Genomic DNA, 16,972 nt, shown 5'->3' with positions numbered 1-16,972 from the left:
AGTTGTAATGTGTAATTAAACTTTTTTTCTAAACTATGTCTTCACTGTCACGTGTGTGTGTGTCCTGGCATGGTCCTGAGTGATTGCCTTTGGAGATAACTACGGACATGAAATACCCAGTCAGACACTTTACATGGGTATTTACACACACTGGTGCGTCCAGTGAATTTGAATTGAACCAAAGTCTGCATTGTACAGTGTTCTGCATGTGCTTCTCATAATGTGCAGTAGTTGGTGCATTACTAGTTAGGAATGAATAAATGTAATTGTGGGTATTCTGCTTCTGTTGATCAGTAATGTTAAAGATTGAAGAATAGAGAGTGCTAGAATAGTATTTGTGAATGCTTTTAATTTTATATTCAGCAAGATTCAACAGACGTTCTTTTATTTTTCCATGAGTGAAAGCTTATGATAAACAAGTCAAAGCAAAAGTCAGTGACCCTTTTTAGAATTTTCCTAACATAACTTTGATTGGGATGGGAAGGCTAAATCTGGAAAGAGAGAGAGAGAGAGCGATGCAACTTTTGGTGAGCATCCAGGTGACTCACACCTCCATCTGGACCACGCTTTCTTCAGGAAAGCCCTCCTCTGGCTTTTTAGGATCTGAGGATGGAAAGGAAGTTTCCCAGAGAGTTGTCATTTATTCCCACGCGCTATTATTGATTATACAAATGAATGAGCTGTGACAGACTAACACAATATACATTATGTTGCAGGTAGCTAATGAAAAGCCTGCTTCTGCAGTTGTTTGTGGGACTACAGTATGAACGCAGAGCAGGTTATTTTATTTTTTGACTTTGCTCGTCCTTGTTGAAATAAGCTGGTGTGACACAGACGGAGAGGCTCATGGGAAATGGGCGGGTTACCTCTGAGCTGGATGGGACCCAGGAGGATGGTGGCGGCCTCGTCGTTGGCGGCAGACCTGAGGCTCCTGGCCTTGCGCGTGCGGCAGCCCTGGGAGCAGCGGGAGCTGTAGTCGTTGGCCCTGCATATAGCGACCTTGCACTGCAGGTAGACCTCGGCGTGGCTGCGCAGGAACGCGAAGGCCTGGAAGCGGAACTGCGCCACCTCCCGGCTGCCGCTGGAATACTCGTAATAGCTGCTGTCCCTCTTGCAGCTGTTGGGGAAACAGAGCCACGTTCAGTTCAGAAGAAACACCTGACTTCTCTGGGGAAAAAGGAAAAACTGACGTGGTGCTCTCACTCCGGTGATCTTCAAATCCAACGGCACAAATCATTTTTAACCTGAAGCGTTAAGGGTGAGGGTTTGTGGAATGTGCCGGAAGGTCGCCGCTGCCGTACCCGTTGCGGACCAGGTCGTAGGTCCTGGTGTGGAAGTCGTGAGGGGAAGGCGAGGCCACGCAGGTGTCCAGGAACAGGACCAGGCTGCTGTCCGTCCTCCTGGGCCTGACCTGCACGTACAGGTACTGGCCGGGGCTGACGACGTAGGGAGAGTCGTACACGGGGTAGTTGAAGCTCCCGGAGGTGTAGAAGGCCATGGTGACGTTGAACCTGCCGCTGCCCGTGATGTTGCCCTCTACGCGCTCGCGCGCCACGTACATGATCTGCGCGGTGGCGTCCTGCTCCATTCTGCACAGCACCTGTAGCTTGAATTGAGACTGGCGGGTGATCTCGCCCGACCGAGACTTGTACGCCCGCACGCCGTTGGTGTACACGATCCTCCCGTTGTTGAACTGTTGAGGGGGGGGGGGGGGGACATGATAAATTTTTTTGTGATCCTTTTTTCCAATCGAAAAAATACGAAACTAACAAATTCATATACCCATTAATCATAAAAATCGAACTGTTTAAAGTGAAATGTTTGCTTTTGCTGAAAGCTGCAAAAGACAGGGAATTACTTTGTTCAGCCCGAACGCTAACATCAGCCTACTCTCCATCATGGTGTATCAGCACAGATCATTGACAGATTGCTTTAGATTCAAACCTTCTGTCAAAAAGCCTAATTAATACTCTTAGGGCCATATTTACTAAGCATGCCGAAAATTAGGCTACCGCAAAATATGTGTGGCTGCATGTTTGAAATTTTGCGAGGTATTTACTGAGAGTGATTATGTGAATGCACACAGCCGCAGTGAGCTCATCTAATTGAATTGCCGGTATTTAAGTCTTGTGCATGGCAAGAAAGCAAGATTATTTGTCGGGTTTTGGACCAGTGGCCATGGATGCAATGGAAAGACACTCACTTTGAAATTTTAAAACACATCATATTAATAAACTCTTCAGGACATATTTTTCGTATTTCAGGTTGTTTAATTCCGTGCCCAATTGCTACCAGCTACGTGGTCACTGGCATTATTAATAGGCCCACACCAGAATGGTCTGTTTAGTTGGCTATTTGCTTGGTTAAAGCTTAGCTATTACATAGTAATGGCGTAATGCTGCTATACCAAAATCAGTATTTGTTGAAACCATGCCGATTGTTGTACAGCTGCAAAATTGCATTGAGAATTTTGAGGTTCAAAAACTACATTGGAGAGCTGACCAACGATGCAAACACACACTAAAGTATGAGCTATACATAATTGTGTGCATGGCTCTCTACTGTAGCCCAAAATAAAAGCAAAAAAGAGAAGCTGGAATTAAAGATTTTCACGAATGTCTTTGTGTGAGATGAAGACAAAAAGATGCACCTCTCGCCTGGTCCCACAGGTGTTTGGCGCAAAGCTGAAAACCACCTGGTAGGATGACACACTTGGACGGCAGTACTGGTCGTTCAGGTACAGATCATAACCACTGTATCCCACGGAGTTGAGATAGGATGTCTGGATGACTATGGTCATGTTGTCTGAGGAGCAGTCCACCCGACCTAAAAGTAGAGATGTGATTTAGATTCTGGATTCCTGCACAACTGGGTAGATGACTTCCTTGGTTTTAAAAAACGCCAAGAGTAAAAAATTATTTCATCGCCAGCGGCACTTGAGCTACACTCTGTGCTGTTCTCTGCCCTGTCCTCTGTGCTGTGCTCTGGTGCAATGACTATGCCATTACATTACATTACATTCATTTAGCAGACGCTTTTATCCAAAGCGACGTACAAAAAGTGCATTTTCATGATCGTAGACAACTGCTGAGCACGGGTTCAGTAAGGTACAATTACTTATTTTGTAAAGCTATTTCTAGCCGAGAACAAAGACACAACTATGTTCTCTAACTAGCAACAGCAGAAACAAATTAAGTTATGATACGCTTATCTGAATCGCGGGGGACGGCAGAAGCGACGACACAATCAGATGCACACGTGCCAGTGAGCTGCTGGACTGCTCAGTAAAATGAGAATGCACTTGTTAGCATGAGCTTTCCAAAATTAATAGAGAATATTAATATATGAATATATTAGAATTATGTTCATTTATAAATGTATTTTCAATTATCTCTATTGATTAAAAAAAAAGAGTACATGTGCTGATCTGGTGTCAGTTTTTCATTTTAGCCCACGACGGATAAGATTAGGATACAGGGCAGGCAGGAGGAAACTGAAGCTAGATCAGTGCTCCAACTCTGAGGCACAGTGAATACAAACCCAGGTCATGAATGGGCACAGTAGCAAATTAAATCTGTGGGCAGAACATTTTAAACTGTGATGACCTGAGAGATCCCCAAAGCAACAAACATTTTCTTCAGCACGGGAGCAGTGAGTGGGACGGAGAGACCTGCGCTGTCGGGGAGAGAGCTGGTGTAGTGTGCTCTGAAGCCCCTGCTGACCACCGAACTGTCACTCCGGAAGAGAACCGTCAGGTATCTGGAGGAGGAGTGGAAGTCCTCCGTGGTGCTGTTGAGGCAGACCTTCCCAAGGGGCCGGGAGCTGAGGGAGGACCCGTCATACACCTCGATGTAGTCACAGGAGCAGCAGTTCTCCAGCCTGAGGTATGTGGAACAGATTAGATGTTAAATAAACTTCACACACTCCACTTACTTCAAGAATGCCTTCGAGGCCACAGATTCAGTTTTACAATAACGCAATAAAACACGATGAAACTACTTAAATTTACAGTTAAACCACTGATTTTTAAACGCTTTACAGTACACGCAGTAGGCCTCGGAATTCCATTCATGTCTGAATATGTCCACAGATACACTACACTGAACTCAATTAAACAAATCACAACCATGAACTCAATAAAACTTATAATATAAAACTGTAGTTAATCACAACAGCTAAATTTCTGAGGTTCTGAAATCTCACTCACTGTACGTCAGTGATTGCCAAAACCACTCGTTGCCCGGACAGAGCTGAAATGCGCCACACGCAGTAGGCGTTGTCGTGGTAATAGCTGGGGTAGTTAGGGCTGGAGAATGACCCGGATCCATTGAGATTTCCTCCGCACTGGGGATGAATTGCTGTGAAACGATAGTCATTTTGCAGATGATTCAATTCACAGTTTGATCTGAAAAGTCATGCTGGGAAACAGAACGTGTCTGCAAGTGAACATGGGAGAGGATGAAAAAAAGCCAATTTGGTTATTTAAACTATATTGTCATTCATGTCAATAATGAATACATTAAGAAGCCATGCGCTTAAGGTTTTCTTCTTCGTTGCCATAAGGCATGAAGAGGAATTCAAAATTTTAAATACAAATATATTAAGTGATGCGTATTATTGAGTTTGTATCAGGATCGTCCAATAATATCTTAAAATGGACTTCAGTATCAGTATTGGCCTGATGCTAGGCTTATGACCAATTTGACCGGCCAATAGGATGATATGCAATACATGCACCAGAGAGGTCCTGCAATTCATGTAAATTAAGTTGAAATATGTTCTTATACAAATTAAATATGTTCAAATTTTCCTTGACAGATTCATGTTTGTGCTCATAAACTTCATGAATATGTAAACTATGTTTTTTGAATTACTTACTGAAAATGTAATCTACAAATATGTTAGAAAATGTTAAATACCTGTTGAATCATGTGGACTTTCTGTTGTTGTTCCACAGTACGCTGTAGAAAATAGAATGGGGCGGGGGGGGGGGGGGTGTAATGTAAGTACAGTATACACAAGTGCTTGCACCCTGTCAGAGCTCTCATGGATATCTCTCTCTCACTGTTAGCAGTGCTGTCCCTCTGTTTGGAAACGTACTGTAGTAGTCGTGGCAGCAGTTGCCATAGTAACGGCAGGAGCTGCTGCAGGAGCAGGACCCCATATGGTAACCACAGTTGTACCTACAGGACCCATAGCTTGTTGGTGTTACTGTCAAGAAAACAGAAGATTTACAAATTAGACAACACTGGGATAGGCTCCCGCACCCTCCGCAACCCTGACCAGGAATAAATAGGGTGGATTCAGCAAATGTGGGACACTTTTTGGTAGATTCAGTAGGAGACTATCAAAAACTTTTTTACTGACCACGCCCACTGTAAAGACGTCAGTCCAATAAAAACAATTGTTGAATGGCAGTAACTATTGTAGCAACAATTCAAGAATGTTTTTTTTGGATTGGCTGCTGATTGGTACATAGCGGTGTAATGCAAAGTTTAAGTGTCTCACATTTACTGAATCCACCCTACATTAAGAAGCCATGCACTTAAGCTTTTGTTCTTCATTGCCATAGGGCATCAAGAGCAATTCAAAATTTTAATAAATTAATATATCTAATGATGGATATTCCTACGCTTGTATCAGTATTGGCCAATATTAAAATGAACCTCAACATCAGTATTAGCCGGATGCTAAGCTTATGGCAGATATAATGGGCCAATACGATGGCCCAATGCGATGGGAAAATACGACGGACCAATAGAATGACACAACATACATGCACCACAGAGGCCCTGCAATACCTGGACTTTCTGTTGTTGATCCACAGTACTCTGTAACAAAAAAAAAAAGGGGGGGGGTAATGTCAGTACAGAACTCATGGATATCTCTCTGAATCCAGATTCATTGAATCTACTTTATTCTTTCTCCCATTTCTATGTATGAGGCAGTCATTTTAATGGTTAGCAGTGCTGTTGCTCTGTTTGAAACGTACTGTTGTAGTCATGGCAGCAGTTGCCATAGTAACGGCAGGAGCTGCTGCAGGAGCAGGACCCCGCGTGGTAACCACAGTTGTACCTACAGGTTCCATAGCCAGTTGGTGTTACTGTCGAGAAAACAGAACATTAACAAATTAAACAACACTCATCCATACCAAAGCTGTTTGTACAGAGCTGAATTAAATTCTAAATCGGTGGTAGCAGACCCTGGTCCTGGAGAACTGCAAGATCTGCTGACATTAGTGTTTTTCTTTAAGACCAGTAAACGGGTAAGGCCCAAGAATTCATGGGATGTGAGTTTACTGTGGGCAGCACAGTGGTGCAGTGAGTAGCTCTTGTAGATCTTGGGTTCAAATTATGACCTGTGCCTCTCTGGGTCGAGTTTGCATGATGTCGCTATGTCTGTGTGGGTTTCCTTCAGGAACTCTGGTTTCCTCCCACAGTCCAAAGACATGCAGGTAGGCTCCTTTATTTCTGCCCAAGAGGTCTGCCCAGTGTAAATGTCAGAAAAAGGAGAGTACCTGGACTGTTTGTTGTTGTTCCACAGTACACTGTAACAAAAAAAGGGGGGGGGGGGGGTAATGTCAGTACAGAACACACAACTGCTCGCACCCTGTCAGAGCTCTCATGGATATCTCTCTGAATCCAGATTCATTTAATCGACTTTATTCTTTCTCCCATTTCTATGTATGAGGCAGTCCTTTAAGTGGTTAGCAGTGCTGTTGCTCTGTTTGAAAACGTACTGTTGTAGTCATGGCAGCAGTTGCCATAGTAACGGCAGGAGCTGCTGCAGGAACAGGACCCTGCGTGGTAGCCACAGTTGTACCTACAGGTTCCATAGCCAGTTGGTGTTACTGTCGAGAAAACAGAACATTAACAAATTAAACAACACTCATCCATACCAAAGCTGTTTGTACAGAGCTGAATTAAATTCTAAATCAGTGGTAGCAGACCCTGGTCCTGGAGAGCTGCAAGATCTGCTGACATTAGTGTTTTTCTTTAAGATCAGTAAACGGGTAAGGCCCAAGAATTCATGGGATGTGAGTTTACTGTGGGCAGCACGGTGGTGCAGTGGGTAGCTCTTGAAGATCTTGGGTTCAAATTATGGCCTGTGCCTCTCTGGGTCGAGTTTGCATGTTGTCGCTATGTCTGTGTGGGTTTCCTTCAGGAACTCTGGTTTCCTCCCACAGTCCAAAGACATGCAGGTAGGCTCCTTTATTTCTGCCCAAGAGGTCTGCCCAGTGTAAATGTCAGAAAAAGGAGAGTACCTGGACTGTTTGTTGTTGTTCCACAGTACACTGTAACAAAAAAAGGGGGGGGGGGGGGGGGGTAATGTCAGTACAGAACACACAACTGCTCGCACCCTGTCAGAGCTCTCATGGATATCTCTCTGAATCCAGATTCATTTAATCGACTTTATTCTTTCTCCCATTTCTATGTATGAAGCAGTCCTTTAAGTGGTTAGCAGTGCTGTTGCTCTGTTTGAAAACGTACTGTTGTAGTCATGGCAGCAGTTGCCATAGTAACGGCAGGAGCTGCTGCAGGAGCAGGACCCCACTTGGTAACCACAGTTGTACCTACAGGACCCATAGCTTGTTGGTGGTACTGTAGAGAAAACAGAAAACAGAAACTAATTAAAGTACATTCATTGATGAAAGAGCTGTTTGAACATAGCTGGATCAAGTTGTAAATCAGTGTTAGCTAATCCTGTTCCAGGAGAGCCAAAAGATCTGCAGACATTAATGTTAGTCCTTAAGATCAGTAACCAATTAAGGCTTGAGAATTCTTGTGACGTTCATTTTCTGTTTAATAAATAATTTTAATTGATCAAATTGATAAAGTTCTGAGTAACCAAAAAAATTAAAAAAGTAAAGAGAAATCTGTGCCTTTCCAGTAACAGGGTTAGCCACCCAGCTCTAAGTAAACATTGTAATGTTATCTAAATGAATATGCCAATATAAATTTGTCATGAATCATTATGGTTATTCAGGAATGATCAACTAAATCTAAAATGTCACACATTGTATTGTAGGTGATGCTGGGAAACAGAATGTCTCTGTATGTAAACATGAGAGAGGATGAAAAAAAAACCCAATTCAGTTACTTAAAGTGTAACGTCAATCAAGTCAATAATAAATACATTAAGAAGCCATGTGCTCAAGCTTGTGCTTAAGCTTTTGATCATCATTGCCATAGGTCATCAAGAGAAATTCAAAATGAGACAAATTGTCATATTTCTAGACACATACTATTGGGCTTGTATCTGTAACAGTTCATAATACTGTAAAATGAATTTCAGTATCAGTATCCCCAGTAGTGAACCCACAGGATGCCACTGGTCATTAGATTAACTAGGTCTCATCCGTTTCTAAATTTTTATTTTTTATTCCGGCCTTTTCCAATATACTGAATTGTGGTGTGGTTGCGTAAAATCCTGAATAGTTTTATATGATTGATGTGACATGATCAATCTGCCAAGTTGATACAGATAATCTTATTCAGTATGACATGCATTTTTTCTGATAAAGCCACTTTTTTGAAAGAAGACTTAATTTGAAAAAAATAATCTGTCTTTCCCAATATCACAATATCCTAAATAATAAGCAAGTACTTTTGCAGTAATAAACTGTAAGATTATCCACTCCAGTCTTCACTGACAGATCAATCTTGCCTGCCACACAGATAGTTTCAGTCAACTGATCATTATGATTCAGATCATAAGCACAAGCGACAACTTATTGCCAATTGCACAGTACTGTAGAACAGAGATTGGGAGGTGGGGGATGAGGAACTATTCCAAACAAGGAGACTTGAGTAACAATACAATAGACTGTTTCCTGGCTATTGAAGTGGAATGTCAGACCCCCGAATGATGGGCAGACTGGTTGATTCAAGGAGGCCAGACACTGGCTTCCTTGAATCAAATCACATTATTTTGAATATGCATTTCCCTGCCTCAGAAGACAATGTCTGAAAAAGGGTATTTAAAGACATTCAGTCCTGATAACGGGTTTCAAATCTAACTCTGCTTCCTGTATTTCTGATAACTGCTGTTCCTCTAAACAAACATAAATTTCATCAAGTTTAAGGGACCTGTCTTTTTCTTCATACAGAACACAGTAGGCTATATGACGTTTGGAAAATCTCCACAGGTAGAGAGGAACACTATCTTACATTGCCATTTAGAAACTGAAATAGGACTTCCATCACTTACCTCCACCTTCATATCGTGCATGAAATCCCCTGTCGTTGACACTGCCATCGCTTCGGAAGACCACGGTCAGGGAAGGGCCGGTGGAGCTGAAGGAACGAGTCTGCTGCCCGCACATTTTTGCCAGCAGGCGGTATGAGGTGGATGGGCCATCATACACAGACACGCTGTCATAGCTGCACGAGCCTGAATTTTCCAACCTTGGGGCAAAGAGAATGAAAAATTAATGGTTATACACACACACACACACACACACACACATGCCCATGCACACACACACACACATGCACCCTCACACACACACAGATGCACACACACGCATGCATACACACAAATTCTTACAGACACAAACACATGCACAAATACACACACACACACACATATGCGTACATAAGCACGCACACACGCCCACACACATGCACACACATGCATACACACAAGTTCTTACAGACACAAACACATGCACAAATACACACACACACACACACACACACACATGCCCATGCACACACACACACACATGCACCCTCACACACACACAGATGCACACACACGCATGCATACACACAAATTCTTACAGACACAAACACATGCACAAATACACACACACACACACATGCGTACATAAGCACGCACACACGCCCACACACATGCACACACATGCATACACACAAGTTCTTACAGACACAAACACATGCACAAATACACACACACACACACACACATGCATACATAAGCACGCACACACGCCCACACACATGCACACACACACACACACATGCACACATGCACAGATACGCGTGCACACACGCATGCACACACATACCCTCGCGACGCAGACATATGAACACACAAGCACACGCAGCATACATGTAATAGGTGTACAACAACATATTAGGACAATAACATTACATTCATTTTGAAGAAACTCTTATTTAGAGAAACTTGAATCTTGCAAAACAAAATAGAAAAACAAAAGAAGAACCAGAATCAAAAAGAATTATTACAGAAGAAACAGAATGGAAGTACTCAAAAGACCGCTTTTCCTATGTCCAACACATGCACGTAACATTGTATAATGAGAGAGAACAGCTGTTTTTCTTACCTTAGATAAGTGAAGTCCAGGTACACGCTGTTGCTTCCATTGGACACAATCAGCCACTGACAAAATGCGTAATTTGGATAATTTCCTGGGTAGTTGGGGCTGGTGAACTCACCTTTCAGATCTGTCAGATTTCCACCACATTGCAGTGCAGCTATGGTGAGGTAGAAGAAGCTTTACTGCCATGTTCATGTTTGTACTTATTGCACATGCGAGAAAGAAGTAACAGCTACCATTCTGAAATCTGAAGAAGCTCTAAACAAAAGAACTTGGGCACGTAAGAGAGTGGAACAAAACAAATACACAATGATTATTTTCATTTTGCTACTGATGCTCATTTTATTTCTGCTTTTCCAGTATTCTACCGCAGCAAGAAAAACTAACACATGCACCAAGATATGTGCAAAATCACAATTCCAAACCCATCCAGCATATCTTTGGGATTAATAATGATGTAATTTTGCATAGTTTTCCATATTATTCGGGGAAGACCTTCATACTCACGTGATGAAACAGAGTCATATTCAATTGTTGTATACCATCCTGAAAAATATTGAGACAATATCAGTACAGTGGAGAATGGACAGAGAAAATACTACTGTTTAAAATAATTAAAATAATAATAAATATCAGCTGTCTGTCAGTATACTTGATAAACACTGTTTATCGTGCACATATGCCCCCTCATAGTTCTTAGAAGGAGTAGGTTCAGTCATTAAATAATAAAAGTTGAAAAAGCAATATTTGTGATATAAGTGAGATACAAAAAACAGACAAGGCACCTTGTCCCCTCCTGATGGATAGCAGAGAGAAGAGAAGAAATGTGATGGTTCTGATTTCCATATTTCACTCTCAGACTCAATGATCTGTTAATCTGCAATCAACCCGCTGGCTTATATACCAAATTCAGCCAACCCTTAAATGGGTGTGTGTAGAGACAGCTCAGCTGGACATGTAATTGTTAAAAGGTCAGTTTTTGCAATTGACTCATCATAAATTTGCTGTACAGGACACTCAGGAGTTTTATACAACCGCTTTGGTTCAAAGACAATGGGAACTGCTGGAATAGTTCAATAAACTGGTGACTCATATCAAAATGTGATCTATGACATCAAGCGGCTTCTGTCAAACACAGAAAGACAGGGCTATCATAATTCACATGGATACAGCATGTGCAACATTTAGCCACCTCAATACATGCGCATGCACACACACGCACACACAGAGGACATCCTTCCAGGAAAGGTAGCACATTCTCACCCTCAGTGTACAGAGGTCAGTGTGAACAGCGAAGGTTATCATATCCGCATTTCTCAGCAGTTACCTCCTTGTTCTGAAAATGGAAAGCACCACATTACTAGCCAGCTATCAAAACTTAAACTTCATCCTTCGGTTTGTCAAAGGAAACTATGGAATGCCTCAATTATTATATATTATTATTTGGATCAATAGGGACATTTAGAAGTATAAGTATCATTTCTGGCATTTAGCTGGGTGGCATGGTGGTGCAGTGTGTGTCACCTCACAGCAAGAATGATCCTGGGTTCCAAACCTGGATGGGGCCTTTCAGTGTGGAGTTTGACTGCGTGGGTTTCCTTCCTGTAAACTGAGGTTCATTGACAGTCTGTTGCCTGACTGGGTAATGGGGATATTTTGAGGTCCAATTTAAAAAATCACTTTAGTTTTTTACATCTTATTTAAAATTCTCAGAGGGAAACTATCCAGGGCCTAAACATACCTGAGAGAGGAAAGATAATACAAGTTTGAGGCACAAGAAAGCAGCATTTAAGAACATGTAAATCCTGCTGATTTTGTCTAAGATGCAATCTGCAGTGCATATTCAGGTGTGTAAATTCCGGTATCCTTTGACCTTGCCACAGTGCATATTTGGGTGTGCAGATTCAACTTGCCTGTCTGTACTCAAATGTACAATATTGTTCAAGACTGCACATGCCCATTAATGAGTTTTATAACTGACGTTATGTGGTCAGTGGTTGGCAACATTTAAAATCAATAGTTTATGTCTTAATAATAATTTACAAATGAAAAATAGGCTTTGTCTTTGTTTAGCTATAAAATTACCAATGGTCCCATCACTGATAAGTAAAAGAAAGCCAAATTACTGTCAGAAATGCGGAACAAAATCTTATCAGTTCATTGATATACAATGCTATAAAAAAGTATTTGTCCTCTTCCTGATTTCCTGTGTGCACATTTTCAAACTGATAATAGTTTATCTTTAATCAAAATGTAATATAATACAAAGAGAACCTGAGTACACACAAAACACATTTTAAATTATTTTTTCATTTATTTCATGAAAAAAGTTATAAAACACCCATATCACTCATGTGAAAAGTAATTGCTCAATCAACCAATTAACCAAATTAAATGGATAATTAGATTTAGAAGATTGAACACAGCATGGCTTGATTGCAACCAGCCCTGTTGAATGTAAACCTCACTCATATTGAAACTTACCACCAGAGTAAAGTAGTCACCACAAAATTTCTACCAGCACACTATGCCATGATCAAAGGAAGTCCCAGAAGAAATTAGAAAAAAGTTGTTGAAATGTATCAATCTGGAAAGGGTTACAAAACCATTTCTACGGCTCTTGGACTCCACCAAATCTCAGTGAGAACCATTATCTCCAAATGGAGAATACTGGGAACAATGGAACAATCTTCCCATGACTGCCCGAGCTACCAAAATTTCTCCAAGGGTGCAGCAACAACTCATCGAGGAAGTCACATAGGATCTCAAAAGTATATCCAAAGAACCGCAGGTGTCTCTTGCTTCAGGTAAGGTCAGTATTCATGTTTCCACAATGAGAAAGAGACTGAGGAAAAAAGGGATTCATGGAAGAGTAGCATGGTGGAAACCACTGCTAACCAAGAGACACATCAATGCTCGTCTCGCATCTGCAAAAAAGTACCTGGGTGATCCACAAGCCTTTTGGGGTAATGTTCCATGGACAGACGAGTCAAAAGTGGAACTTTTTGGATGACACTAGTCCCATTTTGCCTGGGGTAAAGCAAAATGGGACAATTACTTTTCCGCAAGGGTAATACGGGTGTTTGAAAACCTTTTACATTAAATAGATGAAATAATAATTTTAAAAACGTGTCTTGTGTTTACACAGGTTCTCTTTGTCTAAAATTCCCTTTTGTCTAAAGATCTATATATGTTGTTTCATATACATGCAGAATACTGTGTGAACTAGATGTGATCTTTATGGCTTTGGATAAAGTACAATTCTCATAAAAAATAGTAGTTATCTGACCTATGTTTTTGTATTTATTCCACTGACTTTCGATATGCATTTATTGTATGTTGCATTGGACAAAAGCGCAAGTCAAATAAAATGTAATGTAATTTGTCCCCGGAGGCCATTCCTCAGTTTGTAGTTTGGGGTGCTGCTCTAGGACTAAATCTGAAGGTATGAAGGAGTGGGTCGTTATTCAAAATAACTTTTTTGAGATTAATATGTACATTGAGAGGTGATCTGGGAGCAGGAAAGTAGCGGCCGTGCTGTAGTTACTGCTCTCTGCAACGGTCCTTGTGTAATAGAGTAACAGAAACAGGGATGTAATCAATCAGCTGCTAATGTGTAACCCTCACTGATATTGGTATGGTGGCTAATCATGCAGAGCAAATAAAGGTGCACCATTTGCTTTCAGGCACACCTTAGCGGTTACTTCTGCACACGCTTCTAATGATTAACTCTTGTTTGCACAGGATTGTTATGCAGGCATGAGAATAGGATTTTATTGATTGGGCTGGAGTGGAGATGTTCTCTTCTCTCTAACCCTGATAAGATACTCTTGCTTATGTTGCAGCAGAACACATGCATTATTATTATTTTTTTTCTTTTCTTTTTTTAAAATGTGATTGTTCTGAATCTAGCATCATATAAAGTGGTCACAAGGGCAAAATTCACTGCATACTACTTAAATCCTTAAATCTCAAATCTAATTTGATCCTGATATAATTCTGCAATTGGACAACTGACTGAACTCAATTAACTCAATTTTTGCCATCCACATATCTATTTACATGTGTCCAATATGAATTCCATGCGAGTGAAATGAGTTGTAAAATGTGCGTGTTAATACTAATAAAAACTTTAGTTTCATTTTTATTTATGACTCATCACAGCCCAAATTGCCTTCAAAGGAAAGGGGGTGTTGGATTAGGGGCTTTTTCAGGATATTAGATTTAGTTTTTAATTATTCCCTGAAATATGTATCTGGATGGAATACTTTGAAAAGTGGGGGTGTGCTGAGGTTGTAGGTTTGATTTGCTGGTGCGGCACTGCTGTTGCACCTTTAAGCAAAGTACTTAACCTGAATCACTTCGTTTAAATACCCATCTGTGTAACTGAGCTGCATATAAAGAATGTAAACTCTGCACATTGTTCATGGTAAGACTGTCTTCTAAATGGCAAACAAGTAATGTAAATGGAACATTCACTAACAGCTTATATCACAATAGAAACAATTGCCTGGTTATATAACACTGACTGTAAATATTAAAGATTCATGTCTGTCAACTGAAATTCAGTAAATCACTCGGGTCATAATTACAGCTACACACATTTTACTTCCTTTAACTTGAAATATGTCTGAATATAATTTACTGTGGTCCCTGCTTTGCGATCAAATATAAATTCTTATATCCAAATATGACATTTCACAAAGTGGACTGAATATGTACCATAACAGAAAGTTAATATAAAAATGCACATGATAACAGTGGAATAGCGGTTCTGCCTTAGTGCCAGGCAAATATCTGCTTTTATTAGTAATATTTAATAACACTTGAGTGTTCTCTTCTCCAGTCTCTGATTGGGACCGAATTTAAACACAGTTAAATAAGGTGACAAAGTCCCAGCTGTGTCAACAAAACATAACTCTGGTGGCAAAACACAGGTTTTGTATAAATCATGTGCAAAGCACAACTGTGTTATATTTAATTTTACAGCATACGGACAATGGTAATGTCAATGTGAACTCCGTGTCATAGGCAAGCTTGCTTCTAGTGCAATAGTGTGTTCCTGAAAATAGCACAACTGGGTAAATAATATGGCAGAAATAAAAATAAGTAAACATACTAAGTTAAAGCTTTGTGCAACATTCTACCAGAGTAAAATTAAATTGCATCAATGTGGCCAGTTCAGTCAGTTTCATTGTCCAGGTGAACATGCTTTCAGAAATTAGGAGCAAAGTGGTTTCACCTTTCAGCATATAATTCAATTGTGTTGCAGCGATTGCATTTGATGTTGCAATATCAGTAAACTGCCATTAGAGGGAAGCACCTTCAAGCACATATTTTCCATCATACATTCAGAAGAAAATGTGAAGAGACAGCAGATCACTTGTTTATGTTGAAGCATAATTAACAGGCACAGGGCTTGATGTAAGAAGTTAAAGATATCTGGATATGTTTTGTGCAAGTGTGCTTTATAAAAATACCTCCCAATGCAGACAGGCTATCAAGTCTCCTTGAAGCACCATTAACACTACAGGTACATTTGATAGGGCCCTGAACTTTTCTGGGAGGACGTGTGGCCATGAAGTCTTGTCTCATTCCAGGGGTGTCAGCTATTTAAGAGAAGGGCTAAATTAGTCTTCCCCCTCCTTTCTAGGGCTAAATTAGTGTGCAATCATGTATCTTGGATATTAGGGTGATACAGGGAAATCATCTGAATTTGGTGTATGACAATATTGTATTCTCGGTTGACACTGTCTCTTAGGTAAGGTGGCAGCACATCTTTTTTTTTAAGTTAGAGCATGCAACTTGAGTCTACCTGTGTGTGTGTGTGCATGTGTGGATGCGTGCATGCGTGTTTGTATGTGCATGTGTGTGAGTGTGCGTGTATGTATGGGCGTGTGTGTGTGTATGTGTGCACGTGTGTGGGTGTGAGTGTGTATGTGTGTGTATATGTGTTTGTGTGTGTGTTCATGTGTGAGTGTGTATGGGTGTGTGTATTTGTGTGTGTGTGTGTATGTGTGCGTGTGTTTGTGTGTGTATGTGTGTGTGTATGTATGGGCGTGTGTGTGTGTGAGTGTGTGTGTGTGTTTGTGTGTGTATGTGTGCACGTGTGGGTGTGAGTATGTGTGTGTGTATATGTGTGTTTGTGTGCATTTGTGTGTGTGTATATGGTTGAGTGTATGGGTGTGTGTATTTATGTGTGTGTGTGTGTGTATGTGTGCGTGTGTGTGTGTGTTTGTTTGTGTGTGTGAGTGTGTATGTGTGTGTGTATGTATGGGCGTGTGTGTGTGTGAGTGTGTGTGTGTGTTTGTGTGTGTATGTGTGCACGTGTGGGTGTGAGTGTGTATGTGTGTGTGTATATGTGTGTTTGTGTGCATTTGTGTGTGTGTATATGGTTCAGTGTATGGGTGTGTGTATTTGTGTGTTTGTGTGTGTATGTGTGAGTGTGTGTGTTTGTGTATGTGTGTATGTGTGAGTGTGTATGTGTGTTTGTGCGTGTGTGTATTTGTGTGTTTGTGTGTGTGTGTTTGTGTATGTGTGAGTGTGTGTGTTTGTGTACGTGTGTATGTGTGTTTGTGTGTATGTGTGCATGTGTGAGTGTGTTTCTGTATGTGTGTTTGTGTGCATGTGTGTGTGTGTGTGTGTGTGTGAGCGTGTGTGTGTTTG

The 16,972-nt window shown here is 41.0% G+C and overlaps 1 protein-coding gene across 4 annotated transcripts; it reads right to left on the bottom strand.

Annotated features, from left to right (window-relative positions):
• Positions 1-327: 327 nt before the first annotated feature.
• cuzd1.2 (CUB and zona pellucida-like domains 1, tandem duplicate 2) lies at positions 328-11,196 on the bottom strand. Of its 4 annotated transcripts, XM_035399697.1 has the most exons (18): positions 11,092-11,196; positions 10,814-10,852; positions 10,313-10,463; positions 9,211-9,407; positions 7,491-7,601; positions 7,265-7,294; positions 6,740-6,850; positions 6,518-6,547; positions 5,993-6,103; positions 5,802-5,831; positions 5,101-5,211; positions 4,920-4,961; positions 4,208-4,358; positions 3,671-3,879; positions 2,651-2,826; positions 1,302-1,693; positions 867-1,117; positions 328-603 (listed from the first exon to the last, which is right to left on the bottom strand). In XM_035399697.1, the coding sequence occupies exons 1-18, from the start codon at positions 11,150-11,152 to the stop codon at positions 545-547; spliced, it is 2,262 nt and encodes a 753-aa protein (XP_035255588.1). In that variant the 5' UTR covers positions 11,153-11,196; the 3' UTR covers positions 328-544. The 4 variants fall into 4 exon arrangements, with proteins under 4 accessions (XP_035255588.1, XP_035255589.1, XP_035255590.1 ...); XM_035399698.1 differs by lacking the exons at positions 5,101-5,211; positions 5,802-5,831; XM_035399699.1 differs by lacking the exons at positions 6,518-6,547; positions 6,740-6,850.
• Positions 11,197-16,972: the final 5,776 nt, after the last annotated feature.

This window comes from Anguilla anguilla, chromosome 18 (assembly GCF_013347855.1).
Source record: "Anguilla anguilla isolate fAngAng1 chromosome 18, fAngAng1.pri, whole genome shotgun sequence".
NCBI classification, from domain to species: domain Eukaryota; kingdom Metazoa; phylum Chordata; class Actinopteri; order Anguilliformes; family Anguillidae; genus Anguilla; species Anguilla anguilla.
This window is presented reverse-complemented; position numbering and strand designations above follow the sequence as displayed.

Bases quoted from the DNA above. Each gene is read 5' to 3' on its own strand.
- cuzd1.2 (XM_035399697.1), bottom strand. From the start codon at position 11,152: ATGGAAATCAGAACCATCACATTTCTTCTCTTCTCTCTGCTATCCATC. The intron at 9,408-10,312 runs GTAAGAAAAACA...CTTTGCCCCAAG, and splicing joins CTGGACTTCACTTATCTAAG to GTTGGAAAATTCAGGCTCGT. The intron at 7,295-7,490 runs GTACGTTTTCAA...TTTTTGTTACAG, and splicing joins CTGCTGCCATGACTACAACA to TGTACTGTGGAACAACAACA.